At 43.3% G+C, this 21,528-nt stretch overlaps 2 protein-coding genes across 2 annotated transcripts in view; both read left to right on the top strand.

Annotated features, from left to right (window-relative positions):
* Nucleotides 1–22: 22 nt before the first annotated feature.
* tubgcp5 (tubulin gamma complex component 5) lies at nt 23–10,173 on the top strand. The gene is made up of 23 exons (XM_070960921.1): nt 23–774; nt 875–928; nt 1,243–1,351; nt 1,453–1,549; nt 1,652–1,731; nt 1,873–2,008; nt 2,127–2,244; nt 2,879–2,968; nt 3,196–3,289; nt 3,382–3,634; nt 4,510–4,712; nt 4,798–4,913; nt 5,006–5,274; nt 5,368–5,566; nt 5,814–6,002; nt 6,087–6,269; nt 6,372–6,456; nt 6,543–6,663; nt 7,275–7,426; nt 7,833–7,958; nt 8,160–8,248; nt 8,474–8,574; nt 8,701–10,173. The coding sequence occupies exons 1-23, from the start codon at nt 641–643 to the stop codon at nt 8,745–8,747; spliced, it is 3,045 nt and encodes a 1,014-aa protein (XP_070817022.1). The 5' UTR covers nt 23–640; the 3' UTR covers nt 8,748–10,173.
* Nucleotides 10,174–11,265: 1,092 nt separating this feature from the next.
* cyfip1 (cytoplasmic FMR1 interacting protein 1) overlaps nt 11,266–21,528 on the top strand; it is a 27,021-nt gene continuing 16,758 nt past the window's right edge. The window contains exons 1-10 of the mRNA XM_070960920.1: nt 11,266–11,501; nt 17,139–17,259; nt 17,825–17,914; nt 18,389–18,466; nt 18,557–18,658; nt 18,746–18,927; nt 19,647–19,743; nt 20,088–20,216; nt 20,331–20,435; nt 20,968–21,059. Of these exons, the coding sequence (XP_070817021.1) occupies nt 17,143–17,259; nt 17,825–17,914; nt 18,389–18,466; nt 18,557–18,658; nt 18,746–18,927; nt 19,647–19,743; nt 20,088–20,216; nt 20,331–20,435; nt 20,968–21,059 (992 nt within the window). The 5' untranslated portion in view covers nt 11,266–11,501; nt 17,139–17,142. The remainder of the gene's footprint in view (nt 11,502–17,138; nt 17,260–17,824; nt 17,915–18,388; nt 18,467–18,556; nt 18,659–18,745; nt 18,928–19,646; nt 19,744–20,087; nt 20,217–20,330; nt 20,436–20,967; nt 21,060–21,528) is intronic.

The raw sequence follows: 21,528 nt of genomic DNA, 5'->3' as shown, positions 1-21,528 counted from the left end.
CCCGTTAAAGACGAAACACCGTTTTATTTTTTTATTTTCTTTCCACACATACGCAGACGGATCGGTGAATTGATTGTATTTAACCAGTTCAGAAATTTGTTGAACCGTTAAAATAATTTAACGAGGACGAGGAGCAGCTACGTTAGAAATCACAAAGAGCCTTGAATGGAAGATGATCCACAGGCGACTACTTACGATAACCTGACTGGGGTGCAATGCATTATGGGAGATTAGAGAGAAACGAGCGCTCCCTGTGAATAAACGTTGCTGTATTTAGTCGCTAATGTTGTATCGCTAGACGGTGAGTATTTTCGTTCTCCGGGTCGGCCTTTTAAAGTGAGCTTTTTAAGTTAAAAAAAGAAAAACAAAACAAAAACAAAACTGTTTTGGCGCATGCGCAGTTGCCCTCGTTTGTTGTCGGAGGCAAACCGCGCTGCATCTCAAGAATCAGTGGAGAAATAACTAAAGCTGTCGTGCCGTCGCATTAAATGGCACTGTCTGGGTAACATTTCTTGTTCGTGCTAGCACGTTAGCTTGCAGAGATAGCAGGCCAGCAGCAAAGCCCTGCCGGCAGCTAACGTTAGCTACGTGTAGCAGCTTCTAACGCTAAGCTAACGGCGGCGCCACAGTCAACATCAACATGGCACACTGGAGCACCTTCGAAAGGGAGACTGAGAGGGAAACGAAGAAGCTGATAACATGCATCAGCGGGGTCGAGGATGAGGAGGACCAGAATTTTCAGCTGGCTTTGAAATTTGCCTGGTCGAATTTCAGGTGAGTCGGCTGGTGGCAGGGTGGGAGCTAGCTTGTCAGATGCTAACATGTAATGAAACGTTAGCCACAAACAGTGATGCTAGCTGTCTTTTGTTGACAGGTTTCATCGTTACTTGGACGTGGACAGCCATAAAGTCCAACGCAGTGTTAGTGGGTGAGTGAGCCTGTTATTTTTAACTTCTTTGCATTACTTCTGTCAACGTTTGCACATCACAGTCCTCCATTAGACATCATTAGTATATCATTTACCAAGAGTTTGACATAGTCCATTGACTTATCAGTAAGACCTGCTTTTCAGTAAAATCCCTCGTTGTTCCTTGTTTGAAATTAACTGATTTACTTCTCCAAGCTCATTGATGTGACTGATTGTACCATTAGGAAGATCAGACTTTTCCATTTCCCTTTACATTACACTGCACGTCTTTTCCATGACGCACTCAGCCATTCATAATCTGCTGTGTTTTCCAGAATCTACGAAAAGCTCATGGTCCACTCAGACTTGAGTAAAGCAGAGAGCTGGATGAGGCTGACTGAGGAGTTCCTGAACTCACCTTTACCCAATACAGATGGAACTAAGGTATGGCACTACCACTGCCTTCAAGACAAAACCATCTCCCTGTGTTTTCTCAGGCCACAGTATCCTGATAACAGATGTTTTTATCTTATTCTTCTTTGCAGACAGATGCGCACTACAGCCTGCTGTCACTGCTGCTCTTATTGTCAGGGTCCCCCTCAAACACAGAATTTACTGAGAGACCCAGGGTGAAGGAGGCCGGTGAGTTGATGTTTGACCGACTCTTAATTTGTTGTGTGAAAGATTTACAGCGTTTAAAAACACGTCCATGTTAATAATTATCACTTTGTCTTGTGTCTGCAGAAGAGGAGGACAACTTTGACTGGGCCAGATATCTGATGGAGGGTGAGGACATCGACACCGGACCATACCCAGATACCCCTGTGAGTCATTACAGCAGCTTATAGTTACTGGAGGGCATGTTGGTTGTGTTACCATGTGTACGTAGGTTATAAAGAGATGAGAGTAAATATGTAACTTTAACAGAATCCAGTAGAAATAAAGCAGTCTTAAGTGGTTTTTAGGAGTGGTCTGAGGAGGAGAGCGAGGACGATGACAGCCAGCAGCCAATCAGCAGGGAAGACTCTGGGATCCAGCTGGACAGAACGCCGCAGGAAGACCAGGACAACAACAACCAGACAGTCCCCGTCACATGGACGGGTGCGAACCGATCACACAGCACAATAACATCATGTGAAACAGATGCATCTGGAGCATCTGTGTGTCTCCTCTGAAGCTGTTTTTGGATGTGAAAAGAACTCCGTTTGTGTGTTTGCAGTGGGAGAGCCCGACGCCCGGTCCTGGCTTGAACAGCATGTGGTGACGCCGTACTGGGTGGCTCACGCGCCTCGTTTCCCTCACAGCTTGCATTTACACTCCAACCTGCTCAATGTGTGGTAAGGCTCCAAGCTGTTGTATACAATCAAATTTTAAACTTAGTATGGATGCATCGATTTTTTTTTTTCTAAACTTTCAAGAATAATGGTAATAACAAAAAATTGATTTATAAAAATCTAAATTTTTCTCTTAATGTTATGACTTTGTTCTCAAAATATTCAGACTTTTTATTACACGTATTTCAAAATTGTGGCCATTGACATGATTTTACAATTTTTTTATTTTATTCGTGAAATCTCATTATAATGAAATTGTCTTAAATGTAGGCGTAATTTTTTGAAGCTGGTACCAATATCCAGTATTTCTCAGCCATAGCAAATATGCATTTTTGTAATAGTTGTAGTACAAGTGCAGTTACGTTTTCAGGTAATTAAGTGGTCTATGCATTTATATCAATAGTATTTTATTCTTTGCTTACAGTTGTGTTAAAATACATTCTCCTAAAAAATCTAATGCCAATTCCATAACCTACAGAATAAATCAGTAAAAATATATAGAATTTAAGAAGACGAGTCAAGCCTTCAGGTCTGTATATCAGTGGATCATTTTAACATAGACTGAGTGGCAAACAGAGTGTATTTTTGGACATTTGACATGATTGAAGACGTTTACCCTCAGCATCTCTCTCCTCAGGGATCAGCACTTGTATAACACTGATCCATTGTATCTGCCGGAAGAAAAGGCCTTTGTCACGGAGACTCAAGTGATACGGGAGACGCTGTGGTAAGATGTGTTGATGCTGTGGCATGTGACTGTGCTCATTGTGCAGACTTACAATGAAGCTGATCTCAGATTTTCTCGCATGTTGAATCTTTGATTATCTTGTACATCCCCAAACACTGGAGTCCTTGTTGGATTTAAGACAAATCTTTCTTTTCATTCGCAGGCTCGTGTAGACGCTGTGATTTTGGGGTGTCATTAACCTGAGCTCTCTGACTGTTATGTTGCAGGCTTCTCTCTGGGGTCAAAAAACACTTTATATTCCAACACCATGATGGAAAAGTGTCCGTGAGGAGCAACGTGGTGGTCACTCATCTGACCAGTGTAAGTAGAAAATCTGAAATTGCTTGTAGTGTATCCTATCATGCGTCTTCTGTTCGTTGTAGTAAACAGTCTTCTCTCTTTCTGTGCTGCAGAACTGCCTGCGCTCTGTGCTGGAGCATATCGCCGTGTACGGGCAGGCGGTGTTCAGGCTGCAGAGGTTCATAGACGAGGTGACGGGGTACAGCTCGGAGCCCTGCCCGCCGAGCTCCGGTTCCTCCTACAGCTCCAAGAAGGGCTCCGAGCCTCCTTTCAGGACCTACCAGGCCTTTGTTTGGGCACTTAACAAGTACTTTACCGACTTCAAACAGGAACTGACCACAATTGAGAGAGAGCTCATATGCAATGGCAAGTGCAAGTATGTTTATGGTGCTGAAATCGTTGCCAAGTCTGGATATTATAATATAACTCTGCATTAACAGCAGAGGATGGCGTTTGTATCACAGTACACGTGACAGTACAGCCTTTTGAATGCACACAACTTATGTGTGCCGTCATTGAAATAGAGCAGCCATAAACTGACTGATGACTGAAATAGAAAACTGAACTGTGTGAGAGTTAAAATGATGACCGTTCGAAAGGAAATACTGTGACATTTAATTCGCACAGGGCCTAATTAGCTATTAGCATGCAGCAATCTGGTCAGAGCCCTGGATTTTAAAAAAGGTGGTGGATGGAAACTGGTGAGAAACACTTTTAATGTGAGATAGGTCACACTGTTCCTGTGTGTTCATGGCTCTTTAATGAATAGTGCACTCTTTCAGGATGTTTGCCTCTGCAGCAGCCAAACAGCACTTTAGCAGCTTGACTTAAGCTGCTTGAAGGAACGCTTCCCTTTGATCACTGACACCCACTAACAGATCATTTCTCACTATCCACAAGAGCTGACTCTGTGTTATCTCGGTCAGCATTAGCACTCGTGCTAGCTGTGGTATTCTTAAACTCCATGTGTCATGTTAGCTAGCTGCGGCCGACAGATGTCTTATCAGCATGAGGTTTGCAGTAAAGAAACATGCACATTTTCAGCAAGTTGCTTAATTTCTACATCCTGAAAATTTTCGAATATAAATTATCATGACATTGTTGGCGTGTTTCCTACCCAGCTGCTGCACTCTGTACATTAAAGCTGTCAGCTAGCTGTTTCCACTGCTAGCTCTGGGGGGTCTCGAGGGGTCTGTGTCAGCTCTGTCAGCTGGTGTTTGATGTGTTGTCCTCCCTCGCAGATGAGACGGTCACCCTGTCTGGAGTTCTGGAGCGACTCAACCCTCACTTGGCACAAATCAAAGTGCTGCACAAAGTCTTCTGCACCGGGGTCGCCGAAGTCCCTGCTGAGACCCCCAACGTCGTGCGCGCCTCTCACTTGCTCAACACGCTGTACAAAGCCATCATCGAGTATGACAGCGTCGGGGAAGCATCAGAGCAGGCGGTGAGTTTGTCAGTGTGAATTTATGGATCTTAACAAAGAAAGAAAACGTGTCTAATCATTCCTGCATGTCGTCTTCTCTCGCTAGGTGGCCTTGTTATTTTCTTTATGGACCGAGACAGTCAGACCATATCTGGAGATTGTGGATGAATGGATTGTTCACGGCCACCTGTTCGACCCCGCCAAGGAGTTCATCATCCAGAGGTATGTGGACAGATTGTTTAACAACAGCACAACTTTCTAACCAAGCATTTTGGTGGCTGCACGACAGTAAACTGACAGAGACGTTTGCTCAGGAACAAGGATGTCCCAGTGAACCACAGGGACTTCTGGTACGCCACCTACACGCTGTACAGTGTGTCTGAGACGGTGGAGAATGAGGAGAAGCTGAACGACGCAGCCAGCGGGAGCTCCGGAGGGGATCAGGGCTCCAGCAACAGGCAGCTCACCATGGTGTCCTTCCTCAAACCCGTGCTCAAGCAGATCATCATGGCCGGGAAGTCCATGCAGCTGCTCAAAAATCTGGACTGCAAGGAGGCCAAACAGGCCGAGAGATCCTCCAGAGGTCAGTGTTTGCTTGTGTTTCGGGTTTTTCTCACTAAGCATTAGTGGTGCTGGTGTACTTCTGCTTGAACTGTGTCAAGATTGTGCGCTGCAGATGCGGAGAGGAAGAGTTTGTACACGTTGTTCCTGGAGTCAGTGCAGTCACGCCTGTGCAGCCAAGAGGAGTCGCCCACAGACACGGTGACTGAACACCAGGCCACTAAGAGGAGCCTCATAAAGATGCAGTCCATCATAGCACAGCACCTGGAGATCGACGACATCCACGATCCATTGTTGGCTATCAACTTCGCCAGGTAAGAACTGACCGCGGCACTCAAAGGACGACTACCTGTAGCTGAGCAAACTGAAATGCTTTTTCCTGTCAGGAATAAAGCTTAGATCTTCAGTTTAGTCGTCATTATGAAACACCTGTTTGCAGCTGCTGGTTTTATCATCTCTCAAACTGTCAAGCTAATAAGACTTCAAAGCCATTTTATTATTGTTGTTCCAGACTTGTGTTTTTAAAACCTAAAGAAGCTCTGGTCTGTGTCCCCCCCCCAGGCTGTATTTGGAGCAGAGTGACTTCCACGAGCGTTTCTCCGGAGGCGATTTCATCGTGGACCGGTCGTCTCAGTCTGTTACCTGCCAAACCTTTGAGCTCACGCTGCGCTCGTGCCTCTACCCCCACATCGAGAGGCGGTACATCGAGTGCTGTGGGAACCTTATGAAGACTCTGAAAAAAGATTACAAGTAAGCGTCTCTCTTTAGGTTATACGAGCGAGGACTTTTTTTTTCCTGCATGTTGAGCATTTGAGTTCCTTGATGTCTCTGCAGGCTGCTGGAATACCTCCAAGCGATGAGGAACTACTTCCTGCTGGAAGCTGGAGACACCATGTATGACTTTTACACGGCCATCTTTGACAAAGTGCAGGAGAAGGAGAGCTGGCAGCAGCTGTCTTTCCTCAACGGTCAGCTGCAGGAGGCAGTTGGACAGCGCCACCCTGAGGACAGCAGCAGGTATTACTGTTTATTCTGAAGATGTTACGATGATTAGGAGGACCATTTCTTTTCATATTATTACAAAGTCGCTATTTTCCTCCGCTGTTTCATGCTTCGCAGGCTGTCAGTCTTCTTGGAGAACATTGACCCTGCCAGGAAAAAACATCCTGTCAATAACCTGGAAGTTCTCACCCTGAGTTACAAGGTCAGCAGTGTGAACGTGTGCGCTAACGTTTTGTTCGTTCTGTGTGAAGCAGCCGTGTTGATATTTACTGACTTCACTCTGCTCAGGTCCCCTGGCCTGTTGATATTGTGATCAGCTCCGAGTGTCAGAAGATCTACAATCAAGTGTTTCTCCTCCTGCTGCAGATCAAATGGGCCAAATACAGCTTGGACACGCTTCGATTCAGTGGTATGACTTGAAATGGCTCTTTGAAGCTGTGCTTTGCAGGAATTGTTCATTACTGTTTGTAAACGCAACTCCATGTCGCTCTTCATCCCCATCCTCTCCTTCAGTGCTCGCCAGCAGGTGAAATACAGCCCAAGACTCTCTTTTGCTAAAGCTTCGTCTGCTTTATGTTTCACCTTCTTTTATTTGTGTCTTTTGCTCCATCTGCCATTTGTCTAGCTTCCTCCTGGATGCGTGCTACACAACATCAGTGACACCTGGTCGCTACCTTTTTAGAAAGTGCCAACCTCACCTGAATGCTGTTATTGGCTGGGAGATACACACCCAAGATACACACCCAAAGGCTCAAAGGCTGCAGCCGAGAAATGTCCCAAACACAGCAAAATAAGAAGAAAACATTTTCTTCAAGTCTGTACATTGTTTTTTTAGGAAAAATCCTGCACAGTTGACATTTAAAATCAGGTTAATGTACTCCATCCTCCAAAATAAAACTTCATTAATTGATGTGTCTGAAAACAGCTTCCTCATGTGTGAGTATCCTCAGGATACAGAGAACCTCCACAGCAGTTTTTCATCGTGATATTTCTAAGAAGTGACAGGTGTTTGTGTCACAGATTTCACAGACGTCACTAAGAAGCTGGAGGGAGCGCTGTCTGAGGAAGCGAAGGTCAGAGAGCCAATAAATCAGCAGATTCACCGAATGTGCCTGCTGCGGGTCAAACTGATGCACTTTGTCAACAGCCTCCACAACTACATCACGACCAGGGTGAGACCAATCGCGGAACGGAGTTAGTTAAAGCTGTCACGGTGGGAAGAAACATTAATGACGCACAGTACAATGTGATGCTTTGTCAACAAAGCAGCTCAGTGGAAATCATTCACTTAGTTATATCTGTAAAAAAGGCTTATCACATGTTTGCACATATCAGCGTTTTTAAACCAAAATGCTAAGATTTGTACTCTTCTTAATGGACCACGTGGTTTAAAATATTTTCCCCATTTATTTTCATCATAATCATCAATGCGTATCATTGCGTAGGAACAATACACTGCAAGAGACTGCCTTGAAAAGTCACACTGGTGGTGCATTTAAGGACAGCAGGAAAGTACAAGAACTTGATCAAAACCACTTAACATACCGTCTTAAATGTGTCTGCTTTGTCTCCTGGCAGATTTTGCACAGCACAGGACTGGAGTTTCAGCACCAAGTACAGGAGGCAAAGGACCTGGACCAGCTGATCAAGATCCATTACAAATATCTGGCAACCATCCATGACCGTTGCCTACTGAGGGAGAAGGTACACAGCGCTGCTTTTCCTTTAGCTGAAAGCGGCACTCTGACCACACTGTGGGGGCTGAGGCCAAAGCGTTCAACCTTTATTGATCAAAAAGTTAAAATGCATCACTCACCCTTTAATAATGTTGTATTTCCTGCTCAGATTGAGCTTCATACACACATTTATGACACTACATGTGTCTGTGCTGTTGTGTTTTCTCAGGTCAGCTTTGTGAAGGAGGCCATAATGAAAGTTCTCAATCTCGTCCTCATCTTCTCTGACCGATGGCAAGCTGGATTTGGAGCCTGGAAGTAAGAGCTTTCCTATAAAATGAAGGGAAATGAACATTTAAGCTGGACCTTTCAGTGTGTTTGTGTCTGTGAAATAACAATAGAAGTACACACACATCACGCTCAGTGTCGTGTGTTGTGTTCACATGCTGATATATTTATTGTACCAAACTCTAAACACCAAACCTGTGCTGCTGCAGCTCCCTGTCGTCCCGTGTGTGTATAAATGTCATGTTTATCTTTCAGGATCGAGTCCATTGATAAAATGGAATCAGATTTCAAAAACTGTCACATGTTCCTTGTGACGATACTCAACAAGGCCGTGTGCCGTGGCTCCTTCCCTCACTGTAAGTAAAGCTCTGATCCTTCTGATGGCTTGATACAAGTGTTCTGTGTTCTTTACTTTCTACCTCGTGCACACATCGGACTGTTTAGAAGTAATCGTACGTTCTCTGCTCTTCCTCCTCGCACAGTGGAGTCTCTGGCGCTCTCTCTGATGGCGGGCTTTGAGCAGTGCTGAGGATCCATGCGTCTGTTTTCACGTGATGGACTGAACTCCATTGTTTGGTTCTCCGTCTCGTTGCTGTCTGTTCTCTGACTGCTGTCTTTGTTCATGATGATGTGCAGCGTATGACGTCACTATCTGCTCCAGCTGTTGGAGACGGATGTATTTGACATGATTGTATTTTTAAAGCTGCAGTCAAACAGGCGTCTTGTAAACATTTGTACATTTTTGTAAAGGTGTTTTTTATGAGCTGACTGTTAATAATGTGTATATATGAAGCACAAGAAATCTCAATATTGAACATAATGTAACATTGCATAATAAATCTATTACATTAGTACTTTATGTATGTGTGTAGACTGTCTGTATGTACATATATGTAATAGACACACACACACCCTTATTTTGCAGTTGTGTTGTTTTTGGGTTATCTTACCCATGTGCCATCCAGGGTGGGGGTAGGGTGGAGGAGGGGGGGGGCACTTGGAGGGAAAATAAGAGCCCTTTGTCGGGCACTTGATGAACATTTCAATGCATGTGGATAAACGAGTACCATGCCTGTGTACTTCTGTGAAAGTTATTCAGACTGACGATTTGTTGTCATTCTCAATTATTAATAATTTAATGAACATATGCACCTGGATAAATTTGTTATTTCTTGGAAATATCACCACAAATGTGGGCTCTGTCTTATAGTTTTAGAAGAATTAAATTTCACATGATTTACATTAACTGTATAAAATCTATAGTACACTGCAAGGCCATAATAAAGTAAATTAAGAGTACTGCTTAGTGAGATGCAGTAACTAGCTCATGCCAAATTGCTGCAGTATTAACCTGTTAATTCCAGCCAGTAAGTGAATATTTTTCATTAATAACAAAAAAAGCCAACTGTTTATGTTGTACCATGTTTGACCGTAGCAGCCACCATATCCTCATAGCTCTCAGAGAGCCTGATGAAGCTGCAGGCCTTTGGCAGGGTGGTGTTTTTCATGCAGTGACACGCTGTGAGCTGTGTATTTCAAGGATTTTTAAAAGCAACAGATTTTCTTTCAAAAAGTCACTAAAACAAAAATTTCTCACATAAATGTTATTGCTTTTTTAAATTTTTTGTCTGGTGGCATGTGTTTGTGACATTTTTGTTTTTGCTTCCATTGTTGGTTATTTATTGTGTTGCTCTAAGTGCAGTAATTTCACTTTTTGACCTTTATATTGGGCATATATCACATTTTCTTGTCTTATTGATTCTGTGTGATTTTAAATCCATGTGCAATTCATCATTCCCTGTGCAATTTTTACATTTTCCCATGAGCAATATTATTTACAGATATTTTTTACTTTGTTATTTACTTTTTTATATTCTCGATACTGTTGCTGCTGCCTGTAACACCCTAATTTCCCCTATGGATACAGGGGATTAATAAAGTGTCATTTCATCTTACCTTATTTTAAATGATTGTTGTTGTTTTTTTAATTGTTTGTTTTTGTGTGGATCCCAGGATTTATCCTTTCCAGCCCATGTTGGCTTTCTTTTTTCATTCACTATGTATGGTGTAAGAGGAAGCTTAGACTTATCCTATTAGCCTCATTTATCTTAGAGTTCAGTCAGGGCGTCTAAGTGGCTCAGTGGTCAGTGCTGCTGTTCACAGGCAGAAGGACGGCCCTGGTCGTCAGCTGTGAGATGTTTGAAATGAGCATTTTTAACTTGTGTCTGTTTGGCTTTCCTGCAGATGCTAAGGGTTTCTCAAATACCGGCTAGCAGAATAAGCAATTTGGAGCATAAATGGATTTTTTAAATTTTTTTTTAACTTTAAAAAAGGAAGATCTGTTATTTTTTATTATGTATGAGTAGTATTTTTACTACACAAAACTGCATAAAGGCCACTTTAATCATGTTTCCCTGTTATTTAATGTTTATTTTCTTGTTTTAGCATTTTTAATGTACACATTTTTATGTTCTTTAAACTGGTTTGCCTTTTATCTTGTTTGAAAATAAAATAATCACTAGGTTACTGAAAGTGCCTTTTCTTCTTTTTATTAGTTACTTACGGCAGTGGTTGTAACTTACAGTTAGTAACTAGAAACTATAATTATATTCATACCCATGTAAAATAGTGGACTGTGTTCATGTGTGTGCTTGACAGTTGCTGTTACACCAAATAATGCAACATGTAAGCCTTATTTTGGCATTGCATGAGTAGATCAGTAATATTTAAAGTGACTTTAAAATCGACCTACTGCTAATGAAGTTATATTGAAGACCTGGTTGCTAGTAAAATCGTTGCAAAATAAAATAAAATAAAATGACATTAGGAGTTATACCTTGCAGTGTGAACAAAAATAAACGTTATTTCTTAAAAATGTGTCATACTTGGGAATATTTATTACTGGGGGGTTGGGTTTTGTCGGGGGTCACTAATGACCCTCCATACCCTCGGGCAGGTCTTACTGTACATTCCTCGCGGTTCACCTTTCCTCCGCCGCCTCCCTGCCCTAGCGGAGGCGACCTGCACCGCAGCTCTGAGCGGAGTTTCCTGTTGAGTTTCCCTGTTTGAGGGACAGGAACTCCCTGCTCTGCTTCTCTCCCCCGCCCATGATAATAACACCGACCGAGGGAAGATTCCTCTGGCCGACGACAGGAAAAAAAACTTGGACTGAAGACTTCCAAAGTCGGCGGAGGGATCGACATTCCGGTTCCATGGCGCTCTAACGTTCGTCCCGTCCGGAGAACAAGCGCAGAAGTTTTCCTCGCTAGCCAACAAACTCCGGGTGAGTAGATCCGATTTATCGCGAAGTTTCACACTGTGTTTGTCCAGCTAAGTTGACTAAGCCACGGTGGAGAAAAGTTGAGCGGCATTGCTTTGGGTGTAGGCTTCCTAACGCCGCTTGGTTGAAGTTTTCCGTTCAAAAAACACTCTTTCCAGTCGGACCTCGGAGTTATTAGCTTGAGGAGGTCAACGGCTCGCCGCGATGCAAAGCCATTTTCCTGGCTCACAGGCCCGGGCGGTGACTAATCTCAGGCCACGGCACGGAGCAGGGATACGGCTGTGACCGCAGTTACATGCTCTTCCAGAACTTTTTCCACAGTAAATGTTCGCTGTTGTCAAACGTTTTCTCCCTTTGAACTTTGTTTTAGAATAATTTGTCAGTTATTGTGAGCAGGGAGGTACGTGTCCGCCAGGTGTGATAGCCGCAGTAGGACAGAAGTTAAGCTAGTATTAAAAAAAGCTAAAGTTATACATTATTATTCGGGCTAACCAACTGTCAGTGTACGATGTAAAAATGAACTATTGCTTAATTTTCTGGGGGTCTTTTTCTGTTTCTCCTCCGTTTGTTCCTTTGGGAAGTCCTGTGTTCAGACAGCTGTTGTGTTCAGGAACCAAACTGTATTCCCCACCCTCCTGATGTTGCATTCAGGGCCCAGCCTTTCACTGTAAATGCCATTCAGTCAATTTTCAAATATGAGAAAACGTCATACAAACATTTGGAAAAAATTAGAAATGAGTCATATTTTTGCACAATATTTTATGTGAAAGTTATGGCAACGGCTGCATTGAGTATCCATCAAACTTGGAAACTTTCACTTGATTCATTGCTGCCCTGTTTTAGGGCCATAGTTTCTAATTAGTGTTACCTCGGAAGGAAGGAAGGAAGGAAGGAAGAAGAGACGGCGATGATGCATGAATATACTGTAGGTAAAACCGCGTTTGTTGTTACTTTGGTGAGAGCGGTGTGTTTTCTTCCTGTGGTTGAATTTCTTCTTCAATCATGCTGTAAAGTTCATTTAGGGATAACACACCTCAAATGCTGTAAGCAGTACGCTGTATATCGTACAGCGGTTGAGCCACTGAAACTGAATCGTGGGTTTCCATTTCCTGTAGTTGTTCTGTACTGGTAACTAATTAAATGTCTTTATATTTGCTTTATTAAAATCTGGTTTGCAGTTGGAGATCCCCTTTAAATATGAGTCCATTGACAAACCAAATACAGGCTGCACAGACATGTAGACCAAGCAGTTGCTGTTGGATTGAAGGTAATACTGTATGTATTGTGAACATTAATATTTGGGAGAAGTGAAGTTATTTCTTTGCACTGACTTCCTGACAAACTGAGATCCATAGAGATTCATTATGCACTGATAAGTGGTGTCGATGCATCCTGCAAAACAAGTGTTGAAATGGTGTTTTCACACCTTAGTCTCAAGACTCAGTCGTATACAACTTCCTTCAGAGTGGAAGATGCAGCTCGCTGAAGAAGTCACATGGAGCTGCTTTCATTGCAGCTCTTTTCTGCTTGCCATCTTAGAGGAAACGTTGAGGGTACACTTTCTGCAGGGCATACATTGTTGCCGTTGCATCTGTTTGTCACTTTAGTGGAAAACACGGTAGCTATGAACGTGTGATCTGCTGGTGTTTCTTTGCAGCTTGTTGAAGTGTCAAGCTCTCTTCATCATCAGACAATAGCATCTGAAGACTGAACACCACAGCTTACCACAGACTCTTCTTTCTGCTGCTGTCTGCACACAGAACAAGCTTGAAAATCAGTCCACACAACCTCACTTACAGCTGTTTATCAGTGGCTCTCATCTTAAAACGTTGACAGTTTATCTGTTACTTTTATCTTAAAATTGCAGCTGTTTATCAGTTCCTTCTAGATGACATTATCGACTGTACCTTCAGCTGTTTCGACCACTCTGCTTCCTTGCTAGCTGTTTTTTTTGCATTTTCAATCGCAACATGTTGAGTATGAATATGTGGATATATTTTTGTAATCAAAGTAGTTTCAAAATATGATATTTTCATGTACATCTCAGCAAACGCAGAAGTGCTCCCTGGGTGAAATCCTGGTTGGGAATCACGGATAACTCACAGACCTCAACAGTTTTCATTGTGACTATTTCTTTGGCAGAAGATAAGATAAGATAAGATATAGAAGAATAGAACTGTATATGTTCATTACGTACAGATTATAAAATACTAAATGCCACGAAAATACTACTGCCCATAAAAATACTATCGCCAATATTCTTATGAGAAAAACTACCAATGTCTTATGTTGTATTACACAAGAAAATACTGTTGCATAGAAAGGACATTGAGTTCATGCATATGCCCAATATATAGAGTTTCTAAAAATACTGTTGCCAATATGGATAATAAGTATTCATGGTGTTGCAGGCCAGAGCTGCTGTAACATCTTGTCAATTCAGAAAGTGGTCTCTCCCGTGTTTCACTCATTTATTGACACTTGGTTCCTTTTGGTCGATGCTGTTATTTTACCTTAAGGTATCTTCTGTGATTTCAAGAAGAGCTAAGAAGAGCTGCTGTACTTAAACTGTTGCGTGGTAGAGTCCAGGTTACCTACTTGAGGCTGGTTTAAGCTCCTTACTGTGTAATTACGAGGGAGCCCTACAAACACACGGTGTACGACTTCAGCAGTGGGCATGGTGGCCAGCAGCCTAAATTAACACTTCAAGAGGCACGACTGCTCCAGTTTGTCCCTCACCTGACTCTTATGAGATCAGACAGCTCCAGATGCTGCAGTCTGAACTGGAACCGAGCGCTAAAGCAAAAGCTGCCGAGCTTCCTTTTTTGATAATGAGTGTGGTTTCTCTCTGTAGTTAAAACTGACCTGTAGGTTGTTCTTGCTGTAGTTACAACATTTTTTCAAAGCTGCCTCATGTTTTTTTCTGTTCTCTATTTTCCACAAAAGTGAACTAATAAACTAAGCAGAAAATGTATTTTTTGAAATGCAGAACTGCGCGTCCGTGTCTCTTTTATTAGCTACTTTCAGTTTCTCGGACGTCAGCTCAAATGTTTGGTGTCAGTCCTTCCCTGTCTTCAAGTTGACCGCACACCACGTGTTCTCCCTGTCTGGGCTTCGTGCTTCCCTGTTTTCTGACTAAGATGACTGATCTGTCGTCTGATATGCTGCTTCCTTGACCGTTTGCAGATCAGTTAGGTGAACTAAAAAAAGACGTTTGGCTGAATCATTCAAGAGGCGAGTTCTGAAAGCTGCTTTGCATAGATGACACTTCCCATCTGACTTCCCCCTCGATTTCAAAAACTGTATTTTGCAATAATCCGCACCTATTTTTACTCCTTATAGGGTGAATAATCTTTGTTATTGTGTTGTCTGCTGTGGCAAAGCAGTATAAAAGTGTTCCTTACTTGCTTCCAGTGAAGCCTTTGAGTAGTCGGAGACAATTTTTTGTTCTGTTGCCTCTCTGCGCCCACACATCTGATCTGAAATCAAACAATGACTGTGAGGTTCGAGTGCTGAGTTTCAGCTTTAATTTGAGTGTCTATATTGAGTAAAGTGCGTAGGAACTGTACTATGTCTTGAAAGGGTACAGTGATTGTACTTTTCACTCAGCACAGATGTAAACATCCTCAGATGCCGTAAACCTGAAAACCAGCAGTTGAAGCTCCGTCACTGTGTCATTTCAAGTTCATTGTACCCGAGTACAGAGTCGAAACGGTAGAAAACGTGTCACAGTCCAAACTTAGGAAGTGGCTGCTGTTTGTACACTTCTGAGGTGACACATCAGTTTGTCAGGGCCGTGATGCAGCTTTTCAGAGCGTGTGAACTGAAGTGAGATCTGTTTGTTAAGTACTAATCAGCGCCATTAAAGATACACGGCAGACCTTGAAGTGCTTTGCATCAGCACGAAAATGTTTTTCAGAATGATAAATCTGTAGCACAGAAATCTAATTTACCAACAAGTGCCTTTCAGACCCTGCAGTATTTTCAGTGTTGCTGGACTGTGAAGAAGCTTTATCTGATCTCATCAATGTAAGGAAGCCTCAACGCTACTGAAACAACCGACCAGCCAACATTTCTGTCTGCGCCTCATGTGTGCAATCAAAAGAGCAGCTGCCTTTTGTAATGTGATGCCGTCGATGGTGGTCACTGTGCATGCACATGCTTTGTAGAAATCTGTGGAGGGCATGCCTGGGCTCGCATTAGCCAACCAGCTCCTCTGTATGCTTTGCATAATGCCTGCATAATGAAGAATGAAAATGTTTGGATGGAGTAAAGAGGAACGAGGGAGGTGAAGCCGTAGGTCCTACTTCTCTTTATGCTTTAAGATAAATGCTATCTAATACCAGGTAGCAGCATTTGAATGTCTATTTTAACCAGGATAAAATGGCCATTATTAGTTAGCATTCACAGCCACATATCCCATGAGTCAGAGGGGCGGGACTGTACAGTGGTGATTTCATGAGAGGACAGTGAGCATTCAGTCAGCCGCCCAGTTGTCAGACATCTTCTAATGACAGTGTGTTATATTAGCCCTTAAATGTGGATGTCCTGCAGCAGTCTGGTGAATATATGGAGCCTCTCCTCTTTGTGCTCTGTGCTATACTTCCACCTACAGAGCAGGAGGTCAGCGACCTCCTCTGACCCCGGGCCTGTGCACGCGGTGACTGCCCGGCTTTTGTGCTGGTGGTTAGTGGCTGTGGATTGTTTGACTCGCTGTCAGTTCTGATTGCAATAGGTTTTTTGATTGTTCAGTGTCAGTGACGTCCAAAAGGCAGCCGTCAGCAGCAGCGTGAGAATGCAAACCAAAGCATACCGCGCCGCTTTCTGATACTGTACCAATGTGTTCGCATCTGATTTCATTTTGCTCGCGTTGTTTTCTCGGTAGGTGCAGAGGAATGGGAGAATATGTGAGAACTACAGTTTCTGCTTCATTTGAAAGTGTGCTTTCCCTGGAATTGATTACATAAAACATCAATGAGACGCGTGAGCAGCAGCTTTCACACACTTTGTGAAATTACACTGTTATTGCACTACTGCTCAGTACACACACTGATGACACATAACCAGGGAAACTCCTGCTTTAGTCACATTGATCTTGTGGAATTTTTTCATCACTTGCAGTTCTGCACACATACAAAGTGCAAAAAGGGAGAAGTGAAGTTATTTCTTAAAGGCGGCGAGATGTCCAGATGAGTGGTGATGCCACGTCTCAGCGTGTTTGAGCAGTGCAGAGATTCAGCGCTCACCTTGTTGGTTGATAGTGAGGCTGTTTGGGCAGGAAGCACTGTGCAGCCTGTCGGGACAAACGGAAACCTCAATCACTCTGAAGCTCCTGTGATGGGGAGCGTTCTGTCTGCAGCTGCATCAGCTTATTATTATAGAGCTGGAGATTCTGGGCTTTCTGGATGAGCTGTGGTCATCCTCCACTGTGTCTCTCCTACGTCTTTCTCTTTCTACCGTGACCTGTGTTTTTAAACCAAACCAGCGTGCAAGTAAAAAGCACACACCTACAATGAAGCCATATTGCAGTAGGTCTTGTGCATAAAGGCTGCCATGCTTTGTTGCGCTCAATTAGAGCTACGTGTAGTTCCTGCTTTTCCAAATAAAAACTATAAACATACTTCTTTTTGTCCTTTTCAGCAACATGGCGTCCACAGTGACCTTAGAGGATGCTCTGTCCAATGTGGACCTGCTGGAGGAGCTGCCACTCCCCGACCAGCAGCCATGCATCGAGCCCCTCCCAGCCTCAGTCATGTTTCAGGTCGGTGCTGACGTCCGAGCAACCATCACAGCAAAACTTTGTCTTTCCAGAAACACATAAGTGTAAACAATAGGTCAATAAGTTGCAATATGTTCAGTAGTATTTCTCAGCTTGATTAGGTTTCATTCAACCAAATGTGATTTACTCTAATCAAAATGATTACAAACGGCACTGGTTGTAGCTTCTCTTGCCCCCAGATATTGAGATATAATCCAGTTTTCTTTGTTAGCAAAAGAAGAAAAATGCCAAATGTCTCTAACAGAAGTTTATTGTTGGGGGGCTGCAAAACAGCATTACATGCACACGCTCATTAACGAGCAAGTGAATGCACCATTCTGGCCAACTGTTAAATCAGTGAGCACATTTCCCTGAAGCATTTAGAAAAGATGACTGCAGAATGATTTGGGTCAGGTGAGTTTATGTGGGTGAAAAAGACCAGTCAGATTTCCTTTCAGTGCTTATTTGTAGCTTCCACACTCACATGTTGAATATGTTTTTGGTCGTTGTTTGCCTGACATCTTTACTAGTGTCCTGTTTTATAATCATCATTTCCATCTCCCCACAGCCCAACTTCAACACCAACTTTGAGGACAGAAATGCATTCGTCACCGGCATCGCCAGATACATCGAGCAGGCCACCGTCCACTCTAGCATGGTACAGCAGGGGGTCACATCCCCGGGAAAAATCACTTAATAATGCTTCATTTTTAGCCTCAGTCCTCTCTCGCCTCACGAATGACTTGCACTTTGGGAAAAGCAAATTCACCAGAATTGGGTCAAACGCTGCTGTGAACCGGATCTGTTAAAGGCCCGTCCCACCAGAGCTTTTGGTATTGTGTAGCAGGCAGCTCTTAGGATCCAGGCCCAGAAGCAAATGGCCCGGGGACAAACGGATGCTTTGGACCATCTTTTACCAGGAATAGTGGTGCTTTGTGTCTAATTAGTGAGGGATAATTGCTCGGGGTCTGAATCAAACAGCACTTTGTGTGGAGGCAGAGCTAACACGCTTCCCTGTCCCCCACCGGGGATAAATGGTTTAGAAGAGAAGCAGTGGTGCGTGCGTGTTATGGACTGTTTGTGTGCTGTTTTGTGTCTTGAACCGACTGACTGGTTCTGTTTGTTGAATCAGAATGAGATGTTGGAGGAGGGGCAGGAGTATGCCATCATGCTCTACACCTGGAGGAGCTGCTCACGTGCCATACCACAGGTAACCTCTGCGTTTCAGCTAATGCTGTGTGTTCACATCACATCATGTGTAGACTGAAACGATAAGTCAGTCATTGTTTTTCAATCTCAGGTGAAATGCAACGAGCAGCCCAACAGAGTGGAGATCTACGAGAAGACGGTGGAGGTCCTGGAGCCAGAGGTCACCAAGCTGATGAATTTCATGTACTTCCAGGTGATTCACATTCTCCACTCTGCAGGGACCGTCTGCTGACCAAGCCGCAAAAAGCTAATGACGTCTCTCCGCTTTTCCCTCCTCCAGCGTACAGCGATCGACCGCTTCTGCGGGGAAGTGCGTCGTCTGTGTCACACCGAGCGCAGAAAAGACTTCGTCTCCGAGGCGTACCTGCTGACCCTCGGGAAGTTCATCAACATGTTCGCCGTGCTGGACGAGCTGAAGAACATGAAGTGCAGCGTCAAGAACGACCACTCTGCCTACAAAAGGTATTGAGGAACATCGAGGTTACACCTGATTACCACAGCAGACACTAGGTGGCAGCATCGCTCAGCGTCCATAGAGACCGTTCTGTGTTAAGTTTTATCTCAGCACTTTAACAGCATGTGTGTACCAGGGATTTTCAAAGTCTCACACTCCACCTCTCTGACCTTTCTTGTGTGTGTGTCCAGGTTTTCATGACAGAGGAAAAAATGTGTTACTGTGCTGTATCTGTATGTGAATGGATAGAACAGAGTGTCAGTGTACCAGGAATATAATAACCATGTCAAAGGAGCATTCTGTGTCTTAGTATTTAAAGATATTGAAAGTGCAGCAAGTTTTGGAGCTACAGTTCTCATAATGTCGACAGGAAGTATAATGTTAGCGTGCATTCTGTGAGTTTAAGCCTATATTGGCACCGTTTAATTATTTGCAATTCATCGCTGGATAACTTTGATAGTGAAGAAGAAGAAGAACTTGAAAACACGATGATTCTTAGGCGAGTTCTTCTGAGTGGTTTATTCATGAAGTGTAAGTCACACTGCATCTAAAAATAAGCCTGTCACATCTGTGCGTTTAGATTTGACTGAGTTATGAGGCCTCGCATCTCTCACTCGGCGCCCCGTCCCCTCTGGGGAGTTGCGTCTCACCATTAGAAAATCTGCTTAAAGTCTGCCTGGTGTGAATTTGTTGATTAAAATAAAATCCCTTTCTTGCCTTCGCCCAGAGCTGCCCAGTTCCTCAGAAAAATGTCTGAGCCTTCGTCCATCCAGGAGTCTCAGAATTTGTCCATGTTCCTGGCAAACCACAACAAAATCACTCAGGTTGGTCAGATGTGCATCGCACTGTTCATTCAGCATTATAACGATTGATTCATTTGGATGTTAAAGGACGAGCTCTCAGCAGCTGTGTTGCTGCTGTTGAGTGTATTTCAGGCTGCACATGCAGGTCTGGTTTGTTGATTTCTGAGCTGTAAAGATGTTTAAGAACTGCACTAGTAGGACAATAATAAGATTCTTCTTGCTTTGCTATGATCAGAATGAGTCTTTTGAGGCTTAAGGATGTGAATTAAGGCCAAGAAGAAACTGAGAATACTGAAATGAGGAATTTACTGTGCGATCAATGGCACCGTGGTCTAATATCTGGTCTGTTCTCTGCTGTGTGTCAGTCTCTGCAGCAGCAGCTGGAAGTGATTAATGGATACGAGGAGCTGCTGGCAGACATCGTCAACCTGTGCGTCGATTACTACGAGAACAAGATGTACCTCACCCCCAGCGAGAAACACATGCTGCTCAAAGTAAGTGACAGCGTGGAATTGGTCTGTGATCGCCTCTGTGATCCTGCTGGTTCTGAACAATGTGCTGGAACATCGCTGGCACTCATCATCGTCCTCTGTGTAACCACCTCCTAGGTCATGGGGTTCGGCTTGTACCTCATGGATGGAAACAGCAGCAACATCTACAAACTCGATGCCAAGAAGAGAATTAACCTGACCAAGATTGACAAGTTTTTCAAGGTAAGGAAGCGCGTACATGTGCTAAACAGACACATGAGCACATTTTTGTACTCCTCTGCACCACATTAGAGTTTAATTTCCCAACCCGCCCTAAACACAGATCTCCAGGTAATGTGGTCTTTGATTGTAGTTGCAGTGATTATTTTCATTATCGATTACTCATCATGTGGACAATAAAATGTCAGGGAACAGTGAAAAGCGCCTGTTTCAGTTTCCCAAAGTCAAAGTGACGTCTTCCTGTACATTGACTAATTGATTAATTGACCTGTTATTTTGTCTGTAGTGTAAATTTTAATCTCATTGCATCTCATCTCACATCTTAAAGGACTGCAGATATTCCTTTGAGATTAAAGCTGCACACGTTGCACAAGAGAACTGATGCGATGTTGTTAATATCTTCAAGATTTTCATTTTCATTTCCCTCGATGGGTTTTTTTTTGGACCCTTCCTGGCAGTTTTGCCTTTTTGTTGTCATTTTGGTTTGGACTTCCACTATTTAATATTCCAAACCTGTGGTTCTTGGTCTTCGTAGCAGCTGCAGGTGGTCCCTCTGTTTGGTGACATGCAGATCGAGTTGTCCCGGTACATCAAGACCAGCGCTCACTTTGACGAAAACAAATCCAGGTGAGAGGAAACACACTTTGACCAGGATGTGTCTGTGACTGAAAGATTTTTTTTTTTTTTTACAGTTAAGAGTTAGCTCAGTTAGCTGCTGTCAGAGTTCAGGCTGTTTTCCTGCTTCTCGACCTCATGTGACCTGCAGTTGTAATATTACCAAAGCTCATTTCATCATTTCACCATTTCAGCATTCATTTTCTGTTGTTGATCTGTGATTATGAGCTGTGCTTCAGCTCATTTCTCAGTACTTTTAACTTTTTATCAGAGCCGCTAGTGACTGTTAGCATGGCTGTAGACTCCCAGTCTTAACAAACTCAAATACAAGTAAAGATCTAGATGTTTTGACAACGAGAAACATGTGATATTAATAATTCTTTATTTCTCGCTCTTAAAGGCCACATTACAGTTAGCTGTAACTCTCTTCACTGGGTGCTGTCACATCCTCACGACTGAAAAAGCTTTTCTTTGAGGTGCA

The sequence above is a fragment of the Chaetodon trifascialis genome, chromosome 4, assembly GCF_039877785.1.
Source record: "Chaetodon trifascialis isolate fChaTrf1 chromosome 4, fChaTrf1.hap1, whole genome shotgun sequence".
Taxonomy (NCBI): domain Eukaryota; kingdom Metazoa; phylum Chordata; class Actinopteri; order Chaetodontiformes; family Chaetodontidae; genus Chaetodon; species Chaetodon trifascialis.
The sequence above is the reverse complement of the archived record's forward strand: the minus strand, read 5'-3'. Positions and strand labels throughout refer to the sequence as shown.

What these genes read in the sequence shown, in the direction of transcription:
- tubgcp5 (XM_070960921.1), top strand. Translation starts at nt 641, where the DNA reads ATGGCACACTGGAGCACCTTCGAAAGGGAGACTGAGAGGGAAACGAAG. An exon ending in GTGATACGGGAGACGCTGTG is followed by an intron (nt 2,969 to 3,195) that starts GTAAGATGTGTT and finishes GTTATGTTGCAG; the next exon opens with GCTTCTCTCTGGGGTCAAAA. An exon ending in GGCCGAGAGATCCTCCAGAG is followed by an intron (nt 5,275 to 5,367) that starts GTCAGTGTTTGC and finishes TGTGCGCTGCAG; the next exon opens with ATGCGGAGAGGAAGAGTTTG.